The sequence below is a fragment of the Hippopotamus amphibius genome, chromosome 1 (assembly GCF_030028045.1).
Source record: "Hippopotamus amphibius kiboko isolate mHipAmp2 chromosome 1, mHipAmp2.hap2, whole genome shotgun sequence".
In the NCBI taxonomy this organism is placed as follows: Eukaryota; Metazoa; Chordata; class Mammalia; order Artiodactyla; family Hippopotamidae; genus Hippopotamus; species Hippopotamus amphibius.
Genome location: NC_080186.1, coordinates 135,746,036 through 135,771,026, shown reverse-complemented (window position 1 = coordinate 135,771,026; position 24,991 = coordinate 135,746,036). Strand labels below are relative to the sequence as shown.

The following is a 24,991-nucleotide window of genomic DNA, read 5'->3' as shown; positions in this document are numbered from 1 at the left end:
TTTAATGCCAGGCGATGGGAAAACAGCCTGAACAACAGAATCAGTGTCTTTGCACCCGGGAGGCTTGGAGGCTCCCAGGAAGATGGGCATTGAGGGTTCTCAACCTCAGCCGCACAGAGCTCACCACTTGGGGAGCACAAGAAATCAAAACACCGATGCCTGGGTCTCATCCTCAGAGATTCTGTTTTCATTGGGGTGCAGCCTGGCATCGGGATTTTTCAAGGCTCCCAGGTAATTCTAATGTGCAACCAAGTGGAGACGCACTGCTCTAAACAAAGAGTGAATTAGAATGGTGGTCAGTGCTTTAGGAGGAGCAGGGGATGCTGTGAAGCCACATGATGTGGGAGGAGCCCTGAGCCGCCTTTCCAGAACAAGCGCGGGCTGAGACAGGGAGGAATGGCTTTGCCAAAGTAAGTGCCGGGACCAGAGTTGAGGGGGAGGGATCTGCCAGAGCACGAAAGGAGGATCCAAGCTATGTTCCAGAACAGAGCAGGGCAGCGTGGCTGAAGGTCAGAGAGCAGAGACTCAAGCGACAGGAGATGAGAAGGGGAGAGATGGACAGGTTCAGATCATGCTGGGCCTTGGAGGCCCTTTCCAAGAGGTAGGACTTCAGCCTGAAGCAGTGGTTCTCACCCAGCAGCCATCAGAACCTGCTGGAGGGCTTGTTAAAATGCAGATTGCTGGGCCCCACCCCCCCCCCAGAGGTCCTGAATGGTGGGTCTGGGGTGGAACCCGAGAACGTGCATTTCTAATGAGATCCCAGGTGATGTTGCTGCTGCTGGTGCCAGGACCACACCTTGAGAAGCACTGCTGTGATCTGAAGCAATGGGAGAAACCCCTGGTGCATCATCAGCAGGTTTCAGCCTGGCCCCTGTTGGTGGGTGCCTTAGCAACCTGCTGGTATTTGCCCATCGCTACCCATGACATCCTCCTCTGACTGAGTGAAGTGGGCTAAAGAAAGGGTATGGTCCAGGGGAAGAAAGTAGGCTCCCCCCAAGGAAAGCACAGGCTTGTGTCCGACCCCAGTGCTACTGGGTGATGATGACTGTCACAGTTCACTAAGTAACTGACGTGGGATTTCCCTCCCCAGAAGAGCTATTCCCAGTTACTGCTGCCTAAACTCTGGTTCCTCACCTCATGATCTTCTACTTTAAAAAAAAAATTATTAATAAGAGCTTCAGGCATCAAAACAGTACATAATAAGATGCATCTTTTTCTGAGCCCAAGGCTGAGCCCACTGCCTTCCGTTTCCCAGGCAGACAGAAATGATGCTGATCAGTGAGAATCCTGGTGCATCCAGGAAACATGCAGCATTGACACCTGGATCCAGATTTATAGCACCTCACGGAAGCTCTGTGGTTTCTGTTGCTGCTGGGGTGGAGGGGCGTGATTTCTGCCTTACAAGCAAAACATGAGTAAAAGAGGAGCATTAGACCATGAAAAGGATCACTGCCCTTCCCAGCCCTCCCCGTCCCCAGCATCCCTCCTCATCACCCCTACACAAACCCTTAAACACATACACACGCTGTTGAAATGAAGAGGAACATCTGTCTCTGGATTTTCTAGGTCTTCTCTGACGAATCAGGGGCAGCCGTTCAAGCTCAGGTTCATGGCTGGGCATCCATGCCGATTTGTGCCTGGAAACAGTCTCTTCACCACTCCCTGCTGATCACGGAGATGAGCAAGAGGACAAGCCTTGCTGTTTTCTGGGGACCAGAATGCTTCTTTGGCACTCAGTCTTCTAAAATTAGCTGGTGTTTTCCCCAGAGTGTCTCAAAAACCAGATTAATTTTCTGAGCTTTTGCCACTGCTGTTTGGTAGAAATGGCCGCCGAACCCCTGGTGATCCCGGGTCCCCAGCACCCAAGCTTTTTGCAATTCTATAAAGAGTTCTGGCATGCAATGGCAGACTCTATTACGTATGTCCAATGTGTGTCTGTTCCTCAATTCCAACAATGCACAGCTTTCAGAAAACAGTGATGTTGGGGGAGGGGAGAGGTTAATTAAGTTAACAAGCAAAAGTACAATGCCACCCAAAAGAAAAAGTCATCACTTATTTTACCTTCAACTCTCCTGCCCCTCAGAGTCACCCTTAGTGTCACTGGGTTTTCTGAAAACACTTCTAGTGACATTGCCAGATTCTTGGGTGGTGGGCAAAGGGGAATGAGGGTTTCCTAGGATTTGATGCAATTATACACTCAGGACACCCCAGAAACCTCCAATTTTTAATTTGAACTAGGATAGGCTCTTGGTTGTTTTTTTTTTTTTCTTGATCAGGAGGTAAGGCAAGAAGTGGCCTGTACTTCAAACTCTGCCCCAAAGAAAAAGCCTGCCACCAATTATATTTGTAATATCAACAATTATATCAACACAAACAACCATAAGTGCTTCTCTCTATTGAGCATTTACAGTGTGCTCAAGCTGGATGCTAAAATCTTTGCCTTTCTCAGTACATTTTACCCCTCTGACATCTGCAGCAAGTAAGTATTGCCATCATCGCTGTTCATTCCTTCATTCAACGTGTAGCGTTATATGCCAACTATTTTTCTAGACACTGAGGATACCTCAGTGAACAAAAGAGGCCAAAATCCTAGCCCCTGTGCGGGTTGCATTCTATTGGGAAGGACGAGAAATAAGATCCATTAGCAAGAAGGATGAGAAATAAGATCCATTTTACAAACGGGGGTGAAGGGTGAAGCTACCAGCTCAAGGTCACACGGACAACAAAAGGCAGATCTAGGTTTTAATCTCAGAACTCTCTGACTCCAGATTGGGTTAAGGTTCCCCCTTGGTTCAGAAAAGCCTTTCCACAGGGGTGTAGTCCTGGCTGCAGTAGCTCTCCTAATGGTCTCTTGAACCAAGCAGAGACATCTCCCTTCTCTGGCTTTCCTTGTCATCTGTCTGCGTTGACATGCAGCCTGTTTTGTGTTTTCACTTGCATCCCCACCTGGGCGTTGCCCTCTCTGCTTTTCTGAGGTGTGCCTGATGTTGAATGTTAAACTCCTGCTTCCCTTTCCACATCCCTTCTACTGCGTTAGTCACTTACTTCTACCTCTCAATTGCTGTACGTGGCAGAGTGTTTCTTGATGCTTTTTAAGAAAAGCCTTTTACGGTAATTATAGCTTTCTTTAAGTACATTCTTGCTCCCCCTTTTACTGTGCTGTAGACATTATTTTGCCCATGCCTAATTTTTGTTAAGGCAGAAACCTGCCTACCTGATAACTGCGTCAATGGATTTTTTTTTTCTTTCTTTTCTTTTCTTTTTTTTTTTTTTAGTGTTTGGAACTCTGTGTGTAGAAAAGTCTTGGAAACTATTCCATTTCCACTCTGCCAAAGGTACCAGAGATGCTGATTTCAGTCAGAAGTCATTCGTTCACCAACCCCCTGACTATGTGTTGAGTCCTGGCCATCCAAGAGTAAACCAGATAGACATGGTCCCTGTCCTGACAGGCGTACGTCATAACAGAAATGCCCAGAGCAGTTGTCCACCGCACAGTTTTAGGGGCCCCATTCAAATGGTCGCTGATGATGCTGCACATGTATTGCAAGAATTTTCCTGCAGTGACACTAAAATGTCCTAAGGAAGGGCTACTACAAAGGCTGGCAAACATCAAGGAGATGCCAGGCAGTTGTGATTCAGTGTGGTAGACAGGATAGGGTAGGGTAGGGTCAAGGTACCCTAAGAGGTGGAGCTAGCCTTGATTTGGGAGCTTTGGAAAGGCTCCCTGGAGGTGACTTGGGTGAAGGATGAGTTGACAAGATAAGGAAAGGCTGAATGGCTTCGGTCTGAACAAAGCCTAAAGTGATATCGAGTTAGGCTGATGTGGTGACAACCAGTTCCTGTAAGATCTGGAAGCCAAGGTAAGGACTTCAGACTTTACCCCAGGGTCAATGGAAAGCTATAGAAGTGCTTGCAGCAGTGTCCAGAGCGGAGAGAAATAGGTGATGGTGCAAGACGGGAGGCAGGGAGCCAGTTAGATGGCTTTGACTGAGTCTAAACCAAAGATGAGGATGGCTTAGGTTAATGTAGCAGCAGCAGGGGTAGGAGTGGAGGGTAGGTTCTGGAGGTACTTAGGAAGAGTGGGTAGTGCTTCTTATAGTAAAGAGGAAAATTGGGTAGGACTTGGTTGTTGACTAGATACATGAGATGAGAGAGAAAGGGAGAGGGAAGGGTAATTAACAATGACTTCAAGGTATCAGTCTCAGTGCCATTCGCTGACCAAGGAATCAGAGTTTGGGAGGGGAAGGAAGATCAAGAAACTGGATTCTGCTGAGTTTGAGATGCTTCTGAGTGAACAGATGGAGATGTTGAGATGCAAGTTGGAATCCAGGTCCAGAGTTCAGGGGACTAGCGCTGAAAATTCAGGAGTCATCTGAATATATCAGTGTGTTTGGCTTTTGTTTTGCTTTTTTTAATCCCAATTTTCTGTATCAGCTCTAAGCTTTGTTAAGGCAAAAAGCCTGCCTGCCTGGTAACTGTGCCAACAGATATTTTTTCCTAGTGGTTGGAATTCTATGTGTAGAAAAGTCTTGGAAACTATTCCATTTCCACTCTGCCAAAAGCGTTAGAAGTGTGATAAAACCAGCCCAAGATATCATTGTTGCCCTTGAAAGTTCTCCCTGGGAAGAAGACTTAGATCTTTGAGCAAGTGGCCCCACTAGCTTCACATAACTGTCAGAAGAATCTATAGATGAGGGCCAGGCTGAAATGATGCTAGCACCACCTGATTGTTTTCCATTCATGTAAGCACCTGCTATGTGCCTGCCACTGGGGCGGATGCTGGTATCCAGTAGCAAACAGGGAAATCTCAGCTCTCGTGCAGCTTTAGATCAAGGGCAGAGTTTCTCAACCTCAGCATTTGGGGCTGTATCATTCTTTGTTGTGGGACTGTCCTAGGCATTATAAGACGCTGAACACCCAACCTCTACCCACCAGATGTCAGTAGCATCCTCCCCAAGATGCGGTAATCAAAAGTGACTCCAGACATTGCCACACGTCCCCTGGAGGGAGGGATAGGGGACAGAATTGCCTCAGTTGAGAATCTCTGGTCTAGGGTCATGATAGAACCTGAAGTCTCCAACAGTCAGCTCACCACCAGCACAAAGAACCAAACAGCCGTGCCTAAGGCCTTCTGTATCAGTGGTCTCAGAGATGGGCACTCAAGAAAGGAGCAGTGCTAGCTAGCCTGAAATCCAGAAGACTCCATGCAGGAGACCTCACGGATCCCCAAGTATGAGCCCATAAGCCCAATTCAACTCCAGTTACAGATTTCTCTGCTAAGAAAAGCCACTACCTGATACCCATTTGCCCTCCAGACTAATTACTTCCTACGTTTTGTTTTCCCTTAAGCAGAGGCTGGCTTTGCACTTTACAAACACAACGAATCACCTCCTCGGAAGGCCACCAGCAGAATGAACTTGTGCTGGGGGTAGCTTGGGGTTGCCTAGCAACGCCACGCATTTACCAAGGCTGCTTTCTTCCTCTTCAAGCTAAAAAGCAAAGTCCTGTCCATTAATTCCCAGCTGCCCCAAAACTTCTCAGAGGTTTGCCAGCTTCCCACTGTTCGTGTTTTCATCTTCCTCGTACGAGGTGGAGAAAACTCACTACTGTGGTCTGTTTATTTCGCTTCAGTTGGTCAGGGGAGAAGGAGGGAATCGAGAAAGAAAGAGAAGGGGAAAAAAGCCTCGTTCAATGCAGGAGTGTACATATTTTGAGTGCATATCTCTGACTGACATGCTAGTGTTCTTTGCACATTTGAATTTTATGTAGTGGACGTGGGTTTCCTACACAATGAGGCTTCTGTTGAGACTTTGTGCATGATTTTAGTCAAACATGAGACCTCAAAGTAGCTAAATAACAAAGCACATATAATAGATACCACACCAGGAGAATGCTGGTAGGTCTGTCATGTAGTGTATTCTCTGTGATCCGCTCCCCCAAAACTCTACTGGTAGAAATTGTAAAGCTGGAGGTGGTTGGAGGTTGAGGATACTCTCCTTGCCTTGAGAATCTGTGAAATGTCCCTTGGGCTTTTCCTACTGAGTTGCATTTTGCTCTTGCAGAAATATGTGTGGCATGTCTCTGACACTGGGGCTGGCTTCCCCTCCCAGCGCTCTCTCAGAGTATAAAGGCGGGAAGGTCACAGGTATTCCAGGCAGGGCTGTGGTCGCCTCCTTGGTAAGGAAAGGGATGGAAATGTGATTCTTGGCTTTGTGAGGGTAGGTGTGGAGACCAGTAAGTCTTTCTCCAGATATGCAAACGCTGGTGATTTGCTCACATCCTGGATTTAGTGCCAGGCTCTGCAACAAAAGAAAAGATTCCCTGGTAACCATCTTCTCGTTCCTCCTCTCAAGACAGCTCAGCTTCCTTCCAGAGACTTCTTCGTGTGGACCTTCTCCTCTGTTGCTTACCCTGTTCTCCCGGGTCCTAACCCATACATACCACATTCTGGAAAGGATGGGAGGGAACAAGCCTTGAGGAGTGACACTCCTTAAAGAAGTGAATTTCAACTCAATTTCAAACCCTCCAGCCCTTTCTTCTTAGGAGGAGTCCTTTAAATTCCCACCTCTGCCCCATGCGCAAATTAGGTTTAGCGGCATTCTCGTAAGGGGTACTCGAGAGAAGAGAGGAAGGCTGCTAGGTGACGGCCTCTGGAACGCTGGAGAGAGAAGCAGGGGGAGATGCACTCTTTTGATTCAGAAGATTTGAGCCAGAAAGGTTTCAAATCAGTTACCTCCATCATTACAGAGCGCTTCATCCCTCCGCCACGGCCCAATCCACCCTGCACTCTCTGTGGTTTAAAAATAGATATAGAAAGGGATGGAGATAGAGATGGTAGGAGATGTTGAGACAGAATGAGAGAGATAGAGATAGATGTTCAGGAAAGTTATTTTCTGAGAACAATTAAAGTAATGGTAATTTAGGGTATATTTAAATGTAGTAGGGAAACATACCTAGATTGCACAATGCCATAAATTTCCTCAAAGTCATTGCCTTGTACAGTACACTGAAAACAAGTGAAGTTTATGGTATGTAAATTATACCTCAATAAAGCTGTTAAAAAAAGAAAAATGAAAACATATCTAGGAATTCTTGCCAGCAAATAGGTTTTGTGAGCGTGGCCACATCCTACCAGTTGTCTACTCTGCTCTACATCTTATCAAGGGCGACAGAAGCTCTGGCACAGAGGTGCCCCATCTCTCTGTAGTCCCCCCACTCCTGCTCTTCTTTCCTCATCCAGGCTCTCTTTGCCCAAGCTCAGATCAGGAGGACAGTAGCTGCAATTGTTTCAGGTGCCGGAGCAATTAGGGAATGAGGTAGGCTGCTGACTTCACACACACCCCCCAAAAAGGAAAAGAAAACCACAGAGTAAGAATTACTCGAACCGCACCGCCTTCCCCCATGCACATAAGTGTTCCTCTGTCTTTTCCCGATTCATGGCACTCCGCACCGATTCCTTCCCCAGCCTTCAGATCCTGCAGTGTTTTTAAATCATGCCATAAATAGGTTGAGTGATTAGCAGCCAACATGTTTAAGTGCCCCTTAAAACTAAACACTACAAAAATATGAAAATAGCCCAGCAGAACCATCCGGCTGTTGGTCATGAGAAGTTCATGCTAATCATATGTAAATTTAGCTTTAAAATTCTGAAAGATGGAGGGCACTCCGCCTCCCTCCTGGGTTGATAGGGAATTTTCTCTCTTCTGCAGAAGGCCCTTCTGAAAAGAAGAGAGAAAGAAAAGATTTTTCTTGAGGTAGCATCCATCCTGAGCCACGGGCTGCAGATAACAGCTAGCTAGGCTTGTTGTAAGCTCAGGGCTAGTTTCATTTTCCGGAATGTTCCCCACTTTGGGAAGGTTGCCTCAGACCCCTTCGCGCAGGTCAGTGTCATTGGGGGTCCTCTGCATCTAGGCCCCTGCTAATGTCTTGCACCGCATGCGTCGCCTGCTTCCCTGAGTCTTCCCGAGGCAGGGACGGGCCCCTCTCTGCGGCTGGCCCAGCGGCTGCCCCGTGGCCTTACTCCCCCTTTGCATGGCTCCCCTGCTGCCCCAGCGCGGCCTCACGTTCCTCTTTCTCATCCTCTCCATTTCTCCAACCAGATGGCTGCCCCGATTTGTGCAACGGCAACGGGAGATGCACACTGGGTCAGAACAGCTGGCAGTGTGTCTGCCAGACCGGCTGGAGAGGGCCCGGATGCAACGTTGCCATGGAAACCTCCTGTGCGGATAACAAGGATAATGAGGGAGGTGAGTGAGCGTCTTCTAATTCCCAGCCCCTCAAGAGCAGAGCATTGTGTATAGACGGTCGTCATGAGTCCTTTATCCTGAAAGACCTCCCCTCTGCTATTGTCAAGTGTTGTTGTAACATTTCCTTTGAAGCAAATGCAGCAGAGAACGGGCATCCTCGGGCCAGCGGGGGCTCCTGGAGACATGAGCTGGAGGCACTGGGCTTGGATGCTGGCTCTGGTTTCTCAAGTACACATTGCCATAGAAAGGTGGCCACACCCTGGCTCTGCCTGCAGGTGACCGTCCCTGCCAGACCTTCCAGGGCAGGGAGTTACAGACAAACCTGTGCAGGTGACAGCAGTATGTGCTCACCCTGAGCTAAGACGTCGTAAGCAGTGCATCCCTTCATCCTTTCAGCCTTTTGTGATGTTACTTTACAGATGAGGAAACCAAGGCCTAGAGAGCGATTAAGTAACTTTTTTTCTTCTTCTTTTTAAATTTTTATTGGAGTATAGATAATTTACAGTGTTGTATTAGTTTCAGGTGTACAGCAAAGTGAATCAGTTGTACATATACATATATCCACTCTTTTTTAGATTCTTTTCCCATATAGGCCATTACAGAGTGTTGAGTAGTGTTCCCTGTGCTGTGCAGTAGGTCCTTATTAGTTATCTATTTTATATATAGCAGTGTGTATATGTCAATCCCAGTCTCCCAATTTAGCCCTCCCCTCTTTCCCCCCCAGTAACCATAAGATTGTTTTCTACATCTGTTTTCTACATTCTGTTTTAATCAAACCCAGCTCTGGCTCCAAAGTCCATGTTCTAAGCAGTAGTTGGCAAACCACAGCCCTCAGGCCAAATCCAACGGACTGCCTGTTTTCCTACCGGCCTGCAAGTAAAAAATGGTTTCTACATGTTTAATGGTTGTGGGGGAGAAATCTAAAGAATATTTTACGACACGTGAAAACTACGTGGAATTCAAATTTCAGTGTCCATATGTAGAGTGTTATTGGAACATAGGCATGCTTATTCGTTTATGTTTTGTCCTGCTTTCATCCTTAAAGGCAACGTTGGTTCGTTGGCTGAGACAAAGCCTAAAATTTTTACTCTTTGACCCCTTACAGGAAGTTTGCGGACCTCTGGTCTACACCCCTGAGCCAAATTTTCCTGTGTTATTTCCTGATGGAGTGCTAAGATTCTGGGCTAAATGGGGTTGGCGTAGCGTAGGGACCACCTGATTTCCTGAGAACACAGAGTCCTGGTCCCCTAACATTAGTACAAGTTTGTCATCCACCCCCACCAAAATGACTGACTGGTCGGAATTCCCTTAGGGCAGAAGCTGTTCAGGGTATAAGAGGGTATGACTCTGATTGTTTAACAAAAATATGTATTGTCTCGTATGTGCTGATCCCTGGGCTCTGGGACTGCCAGCCGTGCCCTCGTGTGCCCAAGGGGCTGGCTTCAGTGGTGTCCAGAGTGAGGTCACAGTGAGGTCCAGAGTGAGGTGCAAGGCCGAAAGTATCAGACAGCCTATTTTTATTTTTCTTCATCCTCCTGATAGACATTTTGCAATTTCCATAACCTATTATTGCAGTTGTGACGTCTATAATTTGTAAGTAAACAAGTGTGCATACACTGATAGGAATACACCAGTCAAAAAATGTTTTTATAAACTTGATGCAGTTTACAGAGCTCCCGTTCATTCATTTACCTTCCTGAAACACAGCCAAAATAGAAGCCAGTTTAATTCATTTTTTAACGAAGTGAGGCATAATTCCATATACATTTTTTTCCCCAAGAGGGACGGTCAGAATCACGCTGCTTTGCCTGGTGAGGTTCACTGTTTTTGCTTCTGGTCCCTGGTGGTTTCACCAAACAAATCGGTTGCTTACAGATCCGCTCCTTCCTCTTCCAGAAAGGAGCGGCTGTCCTGGCTTCCTTCCCAGTGCCTGGTGTCAGCAGCTGAAAGCTTAGCAAACAGGCTGGAATGCTGCACCCCAGGGAGGGGGACTCAGTCTCCCCCAAAGGACACTGGGCCACCCTCTTCCTTCTGGACCAGCCCTATCCCCAACCCAGCTCTCACCAGGAGAAAACCAAATTCCTGATGTGGTGGGGCTGGAGAAGTTATCCTGCAAGTCCCCAGCCTGCGGACTTGCCCAAGGGGCACAATTCAGGGTCCCTCCTAGCGGCAGAGGCAAGAGGCATCCAAAAGGAGGGCACAAAAGCAAATGAGGCAGTGATTATGCTAAAGACAATAATGGCCTTGTTATGGGAACTATTAAAGCAACCTCCCAAGGAAGTAATTAACCACCAAGAGAAAAAAAAGGCTCTGTGCGGTGTTTATAAAAAGAAACTCCCAGTTAATTCAGAGTTGCTTCTGTCAGGTGAGAGGGGTAGGCGCTGATTCTCTCTCACCTGGTGTAAGCAATTCACAATTAACTGAGTTCTTTTTCTGGAGGAGATTCCTTGGTGCAGAGTATCCTTTTTATGGTTAATTACTTCCCTAGGAGGTGTGCTCAGCACTTTGCTGTTTATTGATAAATATTAAAGTTGTTCCTCATCAACTCCAGATCCAATCCTGCAGCACACTAATTATACCACGGTTTTTTGTTTATTTGGGGGTGGGGGTGGAAGTTCTGCCCCAGGCTCTGTCCTGCTTTGCCATTTCTCAAGAGGAGCTGTGTGGGTCTCTAAACGTAGCAGTGGGTGGGTCCGAGGAGACACCCAGGCCTGGGGAGCAGCTGCAGTGAACACATTTGTTATAAACCTCACGAATGGGGAATATAATTGAGCGCCCTTCCAAAGCGAGCTGGAAGAGGCAAATCATTTTTCCATCTAGGAATGCTCTACATTTTTAAAAAATCTCAAGTTTAAAGTCGTAGGTTTTTTTTTTATTTTAAACTGAGATAAATATAGATACAAATATGGATATAGAGATTTGAAGCCCTTAGCAGTCTTTTTCAACCTGAGTTCCTCTATAAGAGAAAAAAGCTCTAATGCCTGCAAGACACTAGTAGTTCTAAAACTTTAGCTTACAGCAAAACCACCTGGAGGGCTTGATTACACACAGATTGCTAAGCCCTACCCCCGTTTCTGATTCCATAGGTCTGGGGTGGAATGCAAGAATTTGAATCTCTAGTAAATTTCCAGAGGATGCTGATGCAGGTTCTCTTTAAGAATCACTAAGACAGCCATTATATGGCATGAATGAACTTCTTCTCTCCAGTGCATCTAGAATGGTACTAAGTACCTTCCTTGGAAAACTTGGGAAATGTTTCACTCAAATACTTTCTGGATTCTCTGTGCTTAGATGAGAAACTGTTTGAAAAAAGCTGCCTTCAACTATCCTCCCAAAACAATGTATGGATTCCTCCCTTCTTACTCCCACCACTTTCAAACTCTCCCAACACCCCCAGCCGGGATGAAAGCAGTGGCTGATTCTGAAGGGACAAATTTCACCTGCCGCGGCCCCCGAGAAGCAGTAGAAACGATTCAGACAGTCGTGCCGGGGATCAGACTGTCTTTTTAATAGTGAGAGATCTTTACTTGAACTGCTCACCCCAATTTGAAAAAGGAGAGACTCAAAGAAATATTTTTGCTTACAGAAGGCAAATACGGGCTCATTAAAGTCTGAGAATACACACAACATGTGCGTCAAGTGACAGGCGAATAATATTTAATTATCACCACCAAGACAGAGGTGTGAGATTTAGTTCATCACAGCCATGGGTAGGAGAAAGGGTGTAGATTTTCTCTCAAAGTGGGAACCTCGAGGTGGGGAGGCATTGGTAGACTGTCTGGCCTGGAAAGACAGCCCTTACTCCTTCCCTCCACCCCTTTATCACCCAGCACTTGGAGTCAGGAGCCCCGGGTGTCTACCTATAGAAAGCCCAGCTCCCGTCATTGGGAGCCAGCCTGGAAGGCTGTCTGAAGCTCCCATAGAATCCTAGCAGATGCCGTCTCCAGTCTATGGGCAGAGAACCGGAAGTAGAGGGGTAGGAGACAGCTCTTCCGAAGCCGAGCTCATCCACGAGTCACCGTGCCCCACATCCTTCCTGACCACGCTAGGGAGCTGTCTTCGTTTCCCTCTGCCCTGCTTCAACACAGCTCTGAAAGTTAGACGCTTTGCTCCTTCCCCGGTCGCTTCCCTGATTGCCGAATAGATGACACGGTAGCATCGTATGGTTAAGACCCTGGGCTCGGGGCTCAGCCTCTGTATCCCACTTCTGCAGGTCAGTTTACTCCTCAAAGCCTCAGTTTTCTTGTCTGTAAGATAGGCATGGTAATGCCACCTCCGTAAGCAGGCGTGAAGTTTCAGTGAGAGAATGTGTGTGATACGTCTTACAAGGTGCCTGGCTCAGAGGATACCCTCCCGTGTTAGCTGTTGCCAGCTTTAATGCTACTAGTATTGATGTCGTTGTTATTGTCTAGAATGGATGCTGAATGCACAGAGGTGGAGCCTACCCCATAATTTTTCCCACAGTGCAGAACCGCTGAGATTCTAACCAGTGCTCACCAGACTTCAGTGTTGCATGGCCACACTGGAGAGCTTGTTTAAAATTTAGATTTGTGGCCCCCACTTTTGAGATTCTGATTTATTACGTCAGATATGGGGTCTGAGAATCTGCATTTTTACCAAGCGCACTGGAGGATTCTGGCGCAAGTGGTCTGCTGACCACATCTGGAGAAAAACTTGCTCAAATAATGGTTTCCCCTGGCTGGGCTGACCCAGCCCACTGTCATGGGGCCTATACCCAGACCTGTACCCCTGGAATTTCCAGAACACAAGAGGAGTGACGTGAAGAAAGGGGAATTTTATTTCAAGTAGAAAGAAGTAATTGGAAAAACATAAACACATTTTCCTGTTTAGTTTCTGAGTAGATAACTTTAGGATGTTTTAGACGTGCCTCTCCATTTCTGGTTGGAGAGGTGGCCAGTGTTCGTCTCAAAATGTAAGAAGTCCTTAATTCTCTGTCATTAGAGTGTGACTCCAGCCATTAGCCATTCATGCATGGTTTAACAGACATTTGTTGGGGGGTTACTAAAAGTTGGACATTGGAAATAGGCTTTTGGAAATTTGAAGACAAATGTGACACAAGTATCCACAAAGAGCTCCCTGACTCCATCTGAAGCTCAGAGTCCATTTGAAAACATAAGCTGTGTAAATATGGTGGTATTATTATTACAGTGCAGTGAGTGAAGGCATACTGGGTGGGAAACCTTCATTCAGCAGGAGCTTAGGGAAGGAAGGCACTGTCCTGGAGCATGGGTTTTGGCTTCAGGACAGGAAAGAAAGCCCATCGTAATATCGAGCCCAGGGTCTTCAGCCTTTCTCCTTGTCTCTCTCAAATCCACAGATCTGTGTCATCAGTGACCCCTGGTAAGGGCTCTTCCGTCCACCAACAGCATCAACATTTCTCTCTCTAAATTAAGGAGTTAGGCTGCTCTTCAGAACGGTATTTCCCAGCCCACCTCCATCTGCGAAACTTGGTTCCTTGTTTTGCTCCAAAGGAGGCTGCCTGGGGTTAAGAGATGTGGATGCTGGCCTGAGCTCAGGGCCCTCCAGCCAGGTCTAAATGAGGAGAAATAACACTGGAGTCTGTCCAAAAGCACTTGGAACAGACGAAACCCACTCCTCACCCACCACGGCCTCCCCCTCTCTCCCCATCCCATAACCATCCAAATTGATTTGACATGATTCAGGGATGCTATCCCGGCATTTATCTCAATTGTTAATTAATAACTCACCTTGTCTGTGCATTTAGCAGAGCCAAGCTCCAGACCTCAGGGACTCTGGAAGAGTTCTGGTTCACAAGTCCAAATAGTCCCATTTCTTCATCCAATGAGAGAGAAAGCTTGGTGAACCCCTTGTAAATGCCTTGATTAATGTGTGCAAATCATGTTGATGGATGGGTTGGGTGGGGGACAGCTTAAAAGTACAACCTTGCTCTATTAATTGGGTTGGATGAGGATTCTCTCTGTAGTCCAAAGACCTTGTGGCAAATGTAGCTAGAGCCATGAACAATTAGCTCCCAGAGAGGAAAGCAATACATCTAATGCTTAGAAGGAAAAACTTGGCCTAGAGGCCAGTGCCAGCTGGCCAGGCACTGGTGCTCTCTTCTTTGGGAGGGAAACAGAACTAGCCCCAGCTGACCTTCCTAGAGGACCACGTGGTGACAGGGGGCTGGAATGATTCTGAATCTTCCAGTTGAAATAAGATCTTTGATTTCCTGGGCACATTGGACTAGAGAATCTTCTATTTAGGAGACTGAGAGTGGGGGGTTGAGTTTTCTTTTATTCTATTGAGGTTAAAAAAAAAAAAAAGAATCCATTCTCCATTGCATGTAAAAGCTGTGCTCAGTAGGATTTCAAGAGCAGTGTGCTGGGCTTTGGAGGCACCTGGATGGTGGGAATAGACGGTGAACGGGGTCCCTCTGCAGCTGCTCTTGCCCCCGTTCCCTGTGCCTCCACACAGCAGCCAGAGGGAGAGCTTTACGCTGTGAATCAGATGATGCCATGCCCTCAAAGGGCTTCTCCTGTGGTTAGAATCAAAGTCAAACGTCTCACCTTGGCCTAGAGGGTCTGCTCTGATGCGTGCCCCCCCTTCTCTCACCATCCCCTGCAGCCTCCGTAGCAGCCCTGCTGCAGACACTCTGGCCAACCCTCTGGGCCTTGCACAGGCTGAGTTTCATCCCCCCCTAAGAATCTTGCTGATCCAGGGCCAGCAATCCCCTGGGCATTTTGCGTGACTGGCTTCTTCTACTTATTCTTAGGTTGCAGTTCAAAGGCCCCCAAAAAGCCTATCCTGACCTGCAAAGTTCACCTCTCTCTCTCTCCCAACACCCACTGGTGTGTCCTTCGCAACAAATGTCACAGCCCTAAGTTACTCCGTCTTTCTTCTACCTTATCAATTCTTCACACCAGAAAGGCAAGGTCTGTGAGTCTCTCTCTTCACAGTTTTTCCATTTCCCAGATAAGGATACCCCAAGAAGGTCACATTCCAAACAGGCCTTTCAGCTAACCACTGCGACTTTCCACTTTTCTGCCTTAAAGCCAGCATCTCATTTCTTCTAAAACAGTAATAAATTTTGGGAGCTATTTCTACAGAAGGCTCAAACAAGTACAGAATGTGTGCTGTTGCAAAAAGGTCTTGGGAAAAATCGCCTCAAAGGTAAAACTTTCCCATAGAAAACCTTTTCACAGTAAATTTATTTGACCGTGGAATTTGTTGAAGAAAATAAAAAGGTGTTGAAAGTTCATGAGTTTACCTAACACAGCAGCTTCAGTCTTTTCTCATCACATCTTTCGTAGTTGAAATGGTTATTAAGTGTCTCTTAAGGGATTATATATTTTTCCCTGATTCGATGACACATCAAATATTCATCATAAAATTGTGATTAAAATGCATAGTCTGCAAAAAAAATGTTAATAATTTAAATCACTGAAGACTTATTGTAGGGAATTAAAGGAGCAAAACACAGGTTTCACTGGTGGCAGAAAAGTAACGTTTGTATCATTCTGTTGGCTCCGTCTGCTTTTGCTTTGGCCAGGAAACTGCCTAGATGGCAGACATTACCCTCCTGGTTTCTGTAACCAGCATTTAAATGAAGGTTCAAGGGCCCTGGTGCCGTGATGAGCCTGTTGCTCCCACAATCCTCCCCTCTGCTGAGACCCGTGGTTCTCTCCCAGGGGTAACTTCGCTCTCCAGGGCACAGTGGCAGTGTCTGACATTTTATGAGCCACAAGAAGGAGGAACAGAGGAGGCACTGCTGGCTTCTAGTACGTAGAGGCCAGGGGTGATGCCAAACATCGTGTGTCCACAGGACGGCCCCACGACAAAGAATGGTCCAGCCCCAAAATGTCCATAGTGCCAGGGCTGACACATCTGAGGAGGATGCTAACGTCTCCCAGAAACATATCTGAGGGGCTGGATGGTACGGACAAAGGGAGTATCCTTTGGTTCGACGTCAAAGTCCTGATGCCTGGAGCGCTTATTGGAGGCCAGGCCTGTGCTCAGACGTCACCAGACTGCCCAAATAAATCATGGCAATAGCTCACGAGAGCCCTAAGAGCCCCTTACTATCCTTCACATAGAAGCAGAAACTAAGGGCCAGAGAAGTGAAGTGGCTTACCCAGGCTGCCCAGCTAAAACGTAGCCAAGTCAGGGTTCAGAACACAGGTCAAGAGCCCTGCTTGCAGGCCCCTTGCTGCACCTGGGTTTTGTGTTTGGGATCAGAGCAGGGCAGGTCTGCTTCATGCCCTCAGCCCCTCGGCAGCACAGATTCTGCAGCATTCTGAAAAATAGCCTTGGCATTAGCTTTTTTCCCTCCAGTTTTGGATCTGGAGTGCATTTTTGCCACAAAGTGCTTCTGCACTGGAATGCCGGGGGCGAGCAGGGGAAAGTGGAGCAGTTGGACTTTAAATAGCTAGGCGTTCTCCACAGCACAGCGAGAACAGCTGCCCCAAGGCCTGTGCTCTTTTCTTTGACTTTCCATCTTCTCAGCCAAGAGCTCTGGGGGATTGGAGAGGGGCCAGAATTATACGGCCAAATGTGAATCCAAAGAAAACTGCAAGGTGTCCCCCAAAGCTCAGTGCCCAGTGCTTCTGTCTCTCTCCACGCATAGCAAAATCCAAGCCTCTTCCAGGGAATTCCCTCCCTTTTTAATCATCAAGGTATATCATCCTTGACCTGCCCACCCAGTTCTACCAGCACGACCCACCGGTAGGACCACGCACTAAGAGACACTGTCTTTCATTTATGAGATCATGGAGCCCAGGAATGTCAGATGCAGAAGGGCTGAAATATACAGTCTTCCAGCAGCTGCAAAGCCCAGGGAGGGAAAGTAACTTCTTCAAGGCCACATAGCAGATAGGAGCCAGAGGCTTAGTTTCCTGACTTTAAATCCAGTACATGGCAAGGCAGAAATAGAGACACAGATGTAGAGAACAAACATATGGACACCAAGTGGGGAAAGCAGGGAGGGTTGGGGGGGGAATGAACTGGGAGATTGGGATACCAGATTGTACACTCTAAATATAAGCACTTTATTGTATGTTAACTGTATCTCAATAAAAGTTCTTATAAAAAATAAATAAAATAAAAAATAAATCCAGTATATGCTTCCCGCAAAGGGACCCAGTCACCCTCCAGAGAGTGGGTGCCTGGCATTGCAGGTTTGAGCCAAGATCTATCTGAGACCCGGGACCTAGACTAGGATGAGTGGAGGAACCTAGCACCTGAGAGTGAGCCCCTCCTTTAATTTTGCACCCCTGGTGGGCCTCACTCACCCCACCCCCGTCCCCACCCTGCACAGACCTCTTGTCATTCATGATGGTGATGATGATGGCAAACTCCTCCCCCCAAACCAGCCACTCTCTTGGACAGAACCTCCCAAATCATTTATTCATTTAACAAACATACACCGAGCCTCTCTTCTGCAGGAATGAATGAAACACAGTGTCCCACAAAAAATCCACAGTCTGGTGAGGGGTGAGGCATACGTGAAACCAGTCAAACCCGTATCCTGAGTGTCCATGATAGCCGTAAGGCCAAAGGGCAATGGCAGCCCAGCGGAGGGGCATGGAAGGCTTCCAGAGCCAGTAAGCCTTGGACTTTGAAAGCTACAGAGAAATTACATGAGGAGAGAGAAAAGGACATTCTGGGCAAAGAAAATAGCAAAGGCACGGAGGCAGGGACAGTAAAGCACACTTGGGGACATCTGAGAAGGCTGAGAGTATGAAGAGTGGAGGAGGGGGAGACTGGGGAAGCAGGTCTGGACAGACAGAAGCAGGTCTCGTGTGCCATGCTGGGCAGAGTGTACTTCACCCCAAGTATTTGCTTTGCCTTCCTCTGCTTAGTATCTGGTCCCCAAAACTGCAATGACCCCTCTTCCTTCAGACGGAACGCTGATAAATCTGCTGGAATTATTCCTGAGCACACATGCTCCCAGCGGGGAGGGAAAAAGGGCCTTTCCGTATGTTTTCTCGTTGCCCATCGCGGGAGGAGGCGGCCCGGCAGGGTGGTAAAGAGGCTTTGGTCCACCTCCTGGCCCCTCCACTGGTTCACAGTCTGAGCGTGAACAAGTCACTCTCTCTCTGAGCCTCGGTTTTGTCCTCCAGAGAGTGGGGCTAATGACGATTGCTACCTTATAGGACCCTGTGAGGCTTAGATGAGTTCACACGTGCGAAACGTGTAGCGCAGTGCTTCTCGTAGGTCCGTGGGCATCAGAGTCACTGGAAGGCATAAGGCACAGGTCAGGCTGGGCCTCTCCCCCAGAGCTTCTCATTCGATAGGGCTGTATGGGGCCCACCGAGGTACATTTCTAGCAAGCGCCCGGATGATGCTGACACGTTGAGAACCACTGACTTGGCCCAATATGTCCCGTTTCGAGGCGAGCTCAGGTGCCTGCAGGGAGTGATGTCGGCAGGCGTGGTGGCCCTGGGCTGCCTCGTGAGGCAGTGCTGACTTGATTGGCATAGGAATGCTGGGGACATCCCTGGGCGCACATCTCTGTGGCAGGTGTGCTGGAGTGCTCGTTTCCTGGCTCTCTCTCGTGCCACCTTTGTCTCTGCATGTTGCCACACAGATCTGTGGTTGCACCCTTGTCTGGCGCCTCCGATCTCCATTCCTCATTATGAAGGCCCTGGTTTCTTCATGTCTTCCCGTCTTCACCTAGATCATGCCACCAGCTTTGCTAAGCTGGGCGACTGTTCCTGCAGCTGCCAGCCTATCCCACACAGAGCCCTCAGAAGAATTCTTTTCAAGGTCAGGTCATATCACACCTCTTCTAGTATTTTCCCAGGATATCTCTTCTCCCATAGAATGGCATCCAGGTGCAAAGCTGGCCATTGCTTTGCATAAGCAGGTCCCTACTTCCATCTGATCTCATTTCTTCCTTCTCTTCCTCTCCCTCTACTGGGCCATCACCGACCGTCTTGTTCTTCCCGTAGCTCACAACATACATCCCAACCCTAGCCATTTGCACCTGCTAGTCCCTCTGCCCAGAAGGCTTTTCCCCCAGATGTTTCTATGACTTGTTTCCTTATTTCATTTAGGTTTCTACCAAAACATCACTTCTTCAGAGACGCCATCCCTGGCTTCCCTCCATCCCTCTCCAGCCCTGTGCCCTGCTATACTTTTCTTCAAAACACTATCACTCTCACAAAGTCCATTACATATTTATTTGTTCTTTGTTTCCCCTCTCAAATCTAGGCCCACAACCTCAGGATCCCTGTCTATCTTGGCCAGTTCCTTATTAAGTGAATTGAAGAATGAAAGCTTTAATGAGAAGTATCTCAGATAAGAAGCAGTTGTCATTTATTCGGTAGATTATTTTAGGGTGAATAAATTTCATCTGGGGATTAAAGAAACATATGCATACAGACATTGACACCCAAGTCACTGTATATCATTGACACCATTTTATCAATGCAAAGAAAATCCAAATGTAAGATACATTGTTTCTTTCACTAAGACGTGAACACCTGGCTCTGGTGCTCCTCACCTCTGTAGCCGACTTTGCTCACCCTGTGTATGGACTTTCTGTGGGCTGATGGCAGTAGGTAGGCAAGCTCCATAATCCTCCTCCAAGACAGAAGGAAGGGCAGGGGCTGCCAGGGATGGCAGTTGAGTGAGCCCTGACCTCCCATACTACAGCTTGCTTGGCCAGATGTGGTGTAGTGAGGAAGCTGGAGTAAACAGATGGTTACTCTCCACTAAGTGCTTTTGCGTAAGGCTTATTTAGTCTTTCACAATAGCCCCATTTTACCACTGAGGAAGCTGAGGCTCAGAGAGGTAAAGTAAGCAGCCCATAGCCACACAGCCAGTGTGTTGCAGACCTCCAGATCCTGTAATCATAATTGGCAGTACAATACCAGCTCCTAGTGCCGCCTCCGCCTCCGTAGAGTGGATGTGAAGATTAAATGAGAGAATCTCTAGGGAGTGTTCAGCACATTGCCTGGAGCGCAGTAATGGCCGTGTTTAGGAATTCATACGTCTGATTTCCCTAATCTAGCAGGAAGCTTGTAGATAGCTGCGTCTGGTCCCTTCTCCCAGGTGCCAGGCTGGGGTATTTCTTTATTCTTTACGTGGTCATCATGCCCCCTGCTAACTCTCTCAGCTTTGGGGCCGGTCCTCCCACCTCCCCCCAAGAGACAGGGTCTCTCCTCAGGCGGAAAGTAACTGTCCCGGCTTGTTGCTCAGAGGTGTCGGTGGTGACAGCCCCTTTCCTTTCTGAGGGCCCAGCAAGTCACTGTCTGGCACCCCACCAAGCTGCCACCCCCTGCCGGGCCTGGACTCCCCGGCCATCAGCTCGCTTCTGTCTGACCTGTCAGTGGGCTCTTTGAAATGGTGGTTGATGAGAGCAGCAGGCGTGGGGGGCGCACCAGGCTGGGGGAGGCCAGAAACAGCGGGGCGGGGGCGAGCATGTGGGGAAGCCAGTGGCGGAGATCAGAGGCCCCTGCTCTCTGTTGCCACTGGTTTTTTGTAACGGGAAAGGGGAAAGACAGCTGCAGGCAGGGTAGAAAGCCCCCGGGTATAAAAACATGGCCCTGGGCTAACAAGGGTGAGACTGTGCCAGAGAGGCCTGTCAGGGATGTCCAAGGTGAAGACTTTCTGATCAAGTGAGATCATTATTGCTGGAGGCTCCGTCTGCCTGCGTTGAGGAGAGGCAGCAGGGGGAGGGGGAGGGGAAAAAGGGAGAGAGAGAGTGAAAGAGAAAGACTGAAAGAAACAGCAACTAGAAAATGAAGATGTCTTCTGAAGGCGTGGCGTTTCCTTCTTCAAGTCCTACAGCATTTACAGGGTACCCTGCTATAGCTGTGATCGCTCGCAGCCTCCTATGAAGAATGGAGGGTAGAAACCCAGCGTGTAGGCTTTGGAGGCGGACAGCCTAGGGATGAATCACTCCTCCATCATTGACTTGCTGGGTGATTGTGGGCGAGGCCCTTAACCTCTCTGAGCCTCAGTTAATTCATCTGCAAAGTGGAGATCACACAAGCCTCCTTAAAGGCTTCTTGTGAGCATTGCTGGATGGTGGCTGGATAAGAATGCATGATGCAGCCTGAGAAAGCATAGAGGACCTTAAGCCGCTGGCGTGGGGGAACAGTCCTGTGGTGGTCCACCCAAGTCAGAAGTGTAAGCTGGTAAAGTGAGGAGCTGGGGCGGAGGGCAGCTAAAACATTCTGCATCCCAGTTTTCCAAAAAATATGTCTTTAAATTGTCCCTCTTCTGTTTGATGTAGTCCTGCCTTAAATAAAAGAGCTTGGTGCAGGCGCTAGGCATGTCATAGTGGCAGGTACAACAGCTCCTGTGTGTTGGCCTTTCAGAATGTTTAACAGTAACAGACCTATCATGGCAGCTGCATGTAGGATTTAACGCTGGAGTGCAGCAAACTGGGTTCGAAACCCAGCCCCACCATGCAGAAGCTGCATGGTCTTAGTCAAGGTATTTAATCTGTCTCTAAATCTCCAGTTCTTCATCTGTAACAGCAGGGCTAATGCTGCCTGGAGTTTTGGTGGTGATTTAATGAAGGGGATGCATGTAAAGCACTTAGCACGGTGCCTGGCACTTAGTAAACTTTTCCTAAATGCCAATAATTAGCTCTCATAAGACATGGTTGCCATTAACGTTTCATGCTTGTGCTGACCCCCCAGGATGCTGTCACCTAGCACAGGACCCCTATGCTGAAATACATTGGTTTTGGGGAGGCTCTGAGAGCCCAAGGACAGAGGCTCAGAGCTGCTAGTAGTGATGACATGGTTTGCATTGGGCCTAATCACCCAAAAACCTACATTTTATGAGACAGTCAGTCAAGCATGGGGCTGCCACTTCTGACTGTTGAGTAGATGAAGGTTTGGATGCTCCTTCCTAGAATAGAACCCCCAAACCTAGAACCCTATGTTCTCATGAAGTGCTTCCCAACCAGTAAGGCTGGTTGCAGGGAGACTGTTGCAGAGAGATGCTCCAAGCAAAATGGGGTCCGTGGTCAGGAAATACTGCACAGTCCATTGCAATAGTAAAGATTCCTAATCCATATTCACCCATCAAATGCTCTGAGAATTCCTGCTGTGATGAAACCAGTTTAATTTTGTTTAGCCAGCATCTCCCAAACTGTATTTGACCACAGACCCCCCTGTCCCACCTCCATTTCTATTTCAGGGAAGCCCTGATAACATCCCCAGGAGGCATAATTTGGAAAAGCTGCTTTAGTCCCTAGGAGTCAGTTGTGCTGCTGTGGATATTTGAAAGGTGTTTTCAATAATTCAGAGCAGGGGGTCTCAAGTTTTAGTGAGCTAAGGAATCACTGGGGTGTTTTCTTTAGAATGGAGATTCCTAGTTTCCACCCTCAGGAATTTAGGAGTTGTGGGTGACAACAGGGGTCAGTATTTTAACATCAGTGAGGTGACTCCAGGACAGGAAATCAGGGAGCACACCTTGACCAGTAGCAGTTTAGTGCCTGACTTCTAGAATTACGGTGCTCCAAACACTAGCGTCAGCATCACCTAGGAGCTTATAAGAAATGCAGTCTCTCAAGCCCTAGCCTAGGACTACAGAATTAGAATCTACATTTTAACGCGTTCCTCAGGTGATTCTGAGGCTGATTAGAATTTGAGACGCATTGGTTTCAAAGGGGTTTGATTGATAGTGTTTTTGGTTTTGGTCGATTTGTTTCATGTTTGGTGAAGAACCATTCAAAAAAAACAAAAACAAAACTCAACAAACTAGACACACGCTTCAAGATCATTGTCATAAAACATCTACCATCCTTCATCCCCAACCCCAGTCATGTGGGGTCGACCAGATGCCCCAGTAGCTTCAAGGTAAAGCTAGAGTCATAGCAAAGAGAGGTCTTATCTGGATCATATCACTGCCTTCAGTAACAGTGCATGGGTTGTCCTAGGCAGCCTTTGCTTTCTTTCCCACATCCATCCTGAACACTTAGGGAAGCCAGCAAAGCAGCCCTCAGGGGGGCCTCCACTCTGCCAGATCTCTGGTTGGACATAATCTCTGGATCTTCCATTGCAAAGTTATAAGAAAAGCTGGAAGGTGCTTTTGGGACAAGGATCCCAGGCCTTGGAATTCAGAGACTGACAAAAAGAGTTGATAAGAAGCAAGAGGAAAACTTCCAACAGGCCTTCCAGAAGGAGTGCAAATACAGTTTTACTTCTTGCAGCGTTTAAGAATGGCGGTTGCTCCATGGGGGGAGAGGAGAGATGCCCACCGAATGACGGTCCATCAGGCAGCCAGGTATTAATGGCAGGTGAAACCTTCCAAATGAGCACCCTGGCAGCCAATCTATTGCTTTAAAAGGTTGGCAATGCGGAAGACCTAACAACGGCAATGAAGAACTAATCTCATATTGCCAGGTTAAATCAAGTCAGCCTTGCCCGTTCCTTTCACTTCTTAGTTACATCAAGCCAGAATACTTTCAATTATCCCTCACTTCCAACTTGTCAGCAGGCATTGGTAAAATGCAAATAGAACAGTGCCCTTTCCTGGTGGAGAGCGGGAAATATCATCAAGAAGAGCCTCTGTTTATTGAGTTCTTCCTCTGTGTTAAGTGCAGTACCTTCATCTTCTCATTTCACGTGTACTGTCTTACAGGATCTCCATGCTCTTTGGTGACATAGGTACTATTAAGTCCATTCTGTAGCTGGGAACACTGAGTCACAGGAGACGACTCACTTGCCAAAGTTACATAGCTAATGAATGATAGAACAGGTCTTAAAATCAGACCATTCTGACTCTAAAGCCCGTATTATTTTGTTATTTGTCTAACTGGGGCAAGAAGCATCCTGGGCGAGTGGTTCCCTGAGCTTTGGAGCGCTGCCTTAAAATTTTCTAAGTGCTTTTCTGTGGCAGGGATTGGCCAGGATCAGCAGTGCTGTCTGTGAGGAGCAGCCTTGCCAGACTAGGACCCACGTGAGCCCTGGGCCCTGTTTCTCCCTTTCAGAGTGCTCTTTGACCCTCTACCCCTCCTCACCTCCACCCCCATGCATATAGGGTTGACCAGATACCCTAAGATGTTTGGGGATTTGCATCTCTGAGCTATCTCAGGGTTCAATGCCCAAACCTCAATTCCAGAGGGCAGATTGGCGAGTGGATTGCTCCTGCTGGCTGAAGGAGTGTTTGTTTTTTTTTTTTTTTTGCAAGCTTATGTAAGATCAAGTTGCCAGAATAGTGCTGATATGCTGATTTGGGTAACTCAAATTGTTTATACAGATAGGGGCCTGGCAGAAAAATAATAGCTAGGGACCCCACACACTTTCAGCACGGTCCTGAAAGAGCTCACCTTAAAACAAAATGACCCCCAAGGCAAAACAAATCCTATGGCCACCATATTTCTTTTTTACTCAAGAACACCTTTATGCCTCGGGCTAAAATTCAGGCGCCTTTGGCCTTTGCCAGCCCGCAGTGAAGGGTGCTCTCCAGCGCCCCCTGCTCCCTCTTCATTTCCATCGCGGAGGGCAGGCAGGGCAGGTCTCCTCCTTCTTGCCCCAACTGGTTGCCTCCTCCCTTCTCGCCACCACTTCATCCGTCTCCCCCCCGCCTCCATTATTAACTGATCTCAAAAATGGCCCTAGGATTCATTGGGTTCATCACCTGGATTCCCTGTGTTTTTCTTGGGAAAATGAGCATTTGGCAAGTACTTCATTCTGTATGCAAAACAAACCTACATGATGCCAAGAAGACTCACAAAGGAAGAAAAGAAGTGGAAACGATTCGGAGGCACTTAGTAATTACTAGGCGCTCACAACTGTTCC

General features: G+C 47.7%; 1 protein-coding gene across 8 annotated transcripts in view; it reads left to right on the top strand.

Annotated features, from left to right (window-relative positions):
- Positions 1-24,991, top strand: part of TENM2 (teneurin transmembrane protein 2) — a 960,873-nt gene that overhangs the window by 827,812 nt on the left and 108,070 nt on the right. For all 8 annotated transcript variants that reach the window (XM_057729532.1, XM_057729570.1, XM_057729561.1 and 5 more), the window contains one exon: positions 8,100-8,246. In XM_057729532.1, coding sequence (XP_057585515.1) covers positions 8,100-8,246 — 147 coding nt within the window. The remainder of the gene's footprint in view (positions 1-8,099; positions 8,247-24,991) is intronic.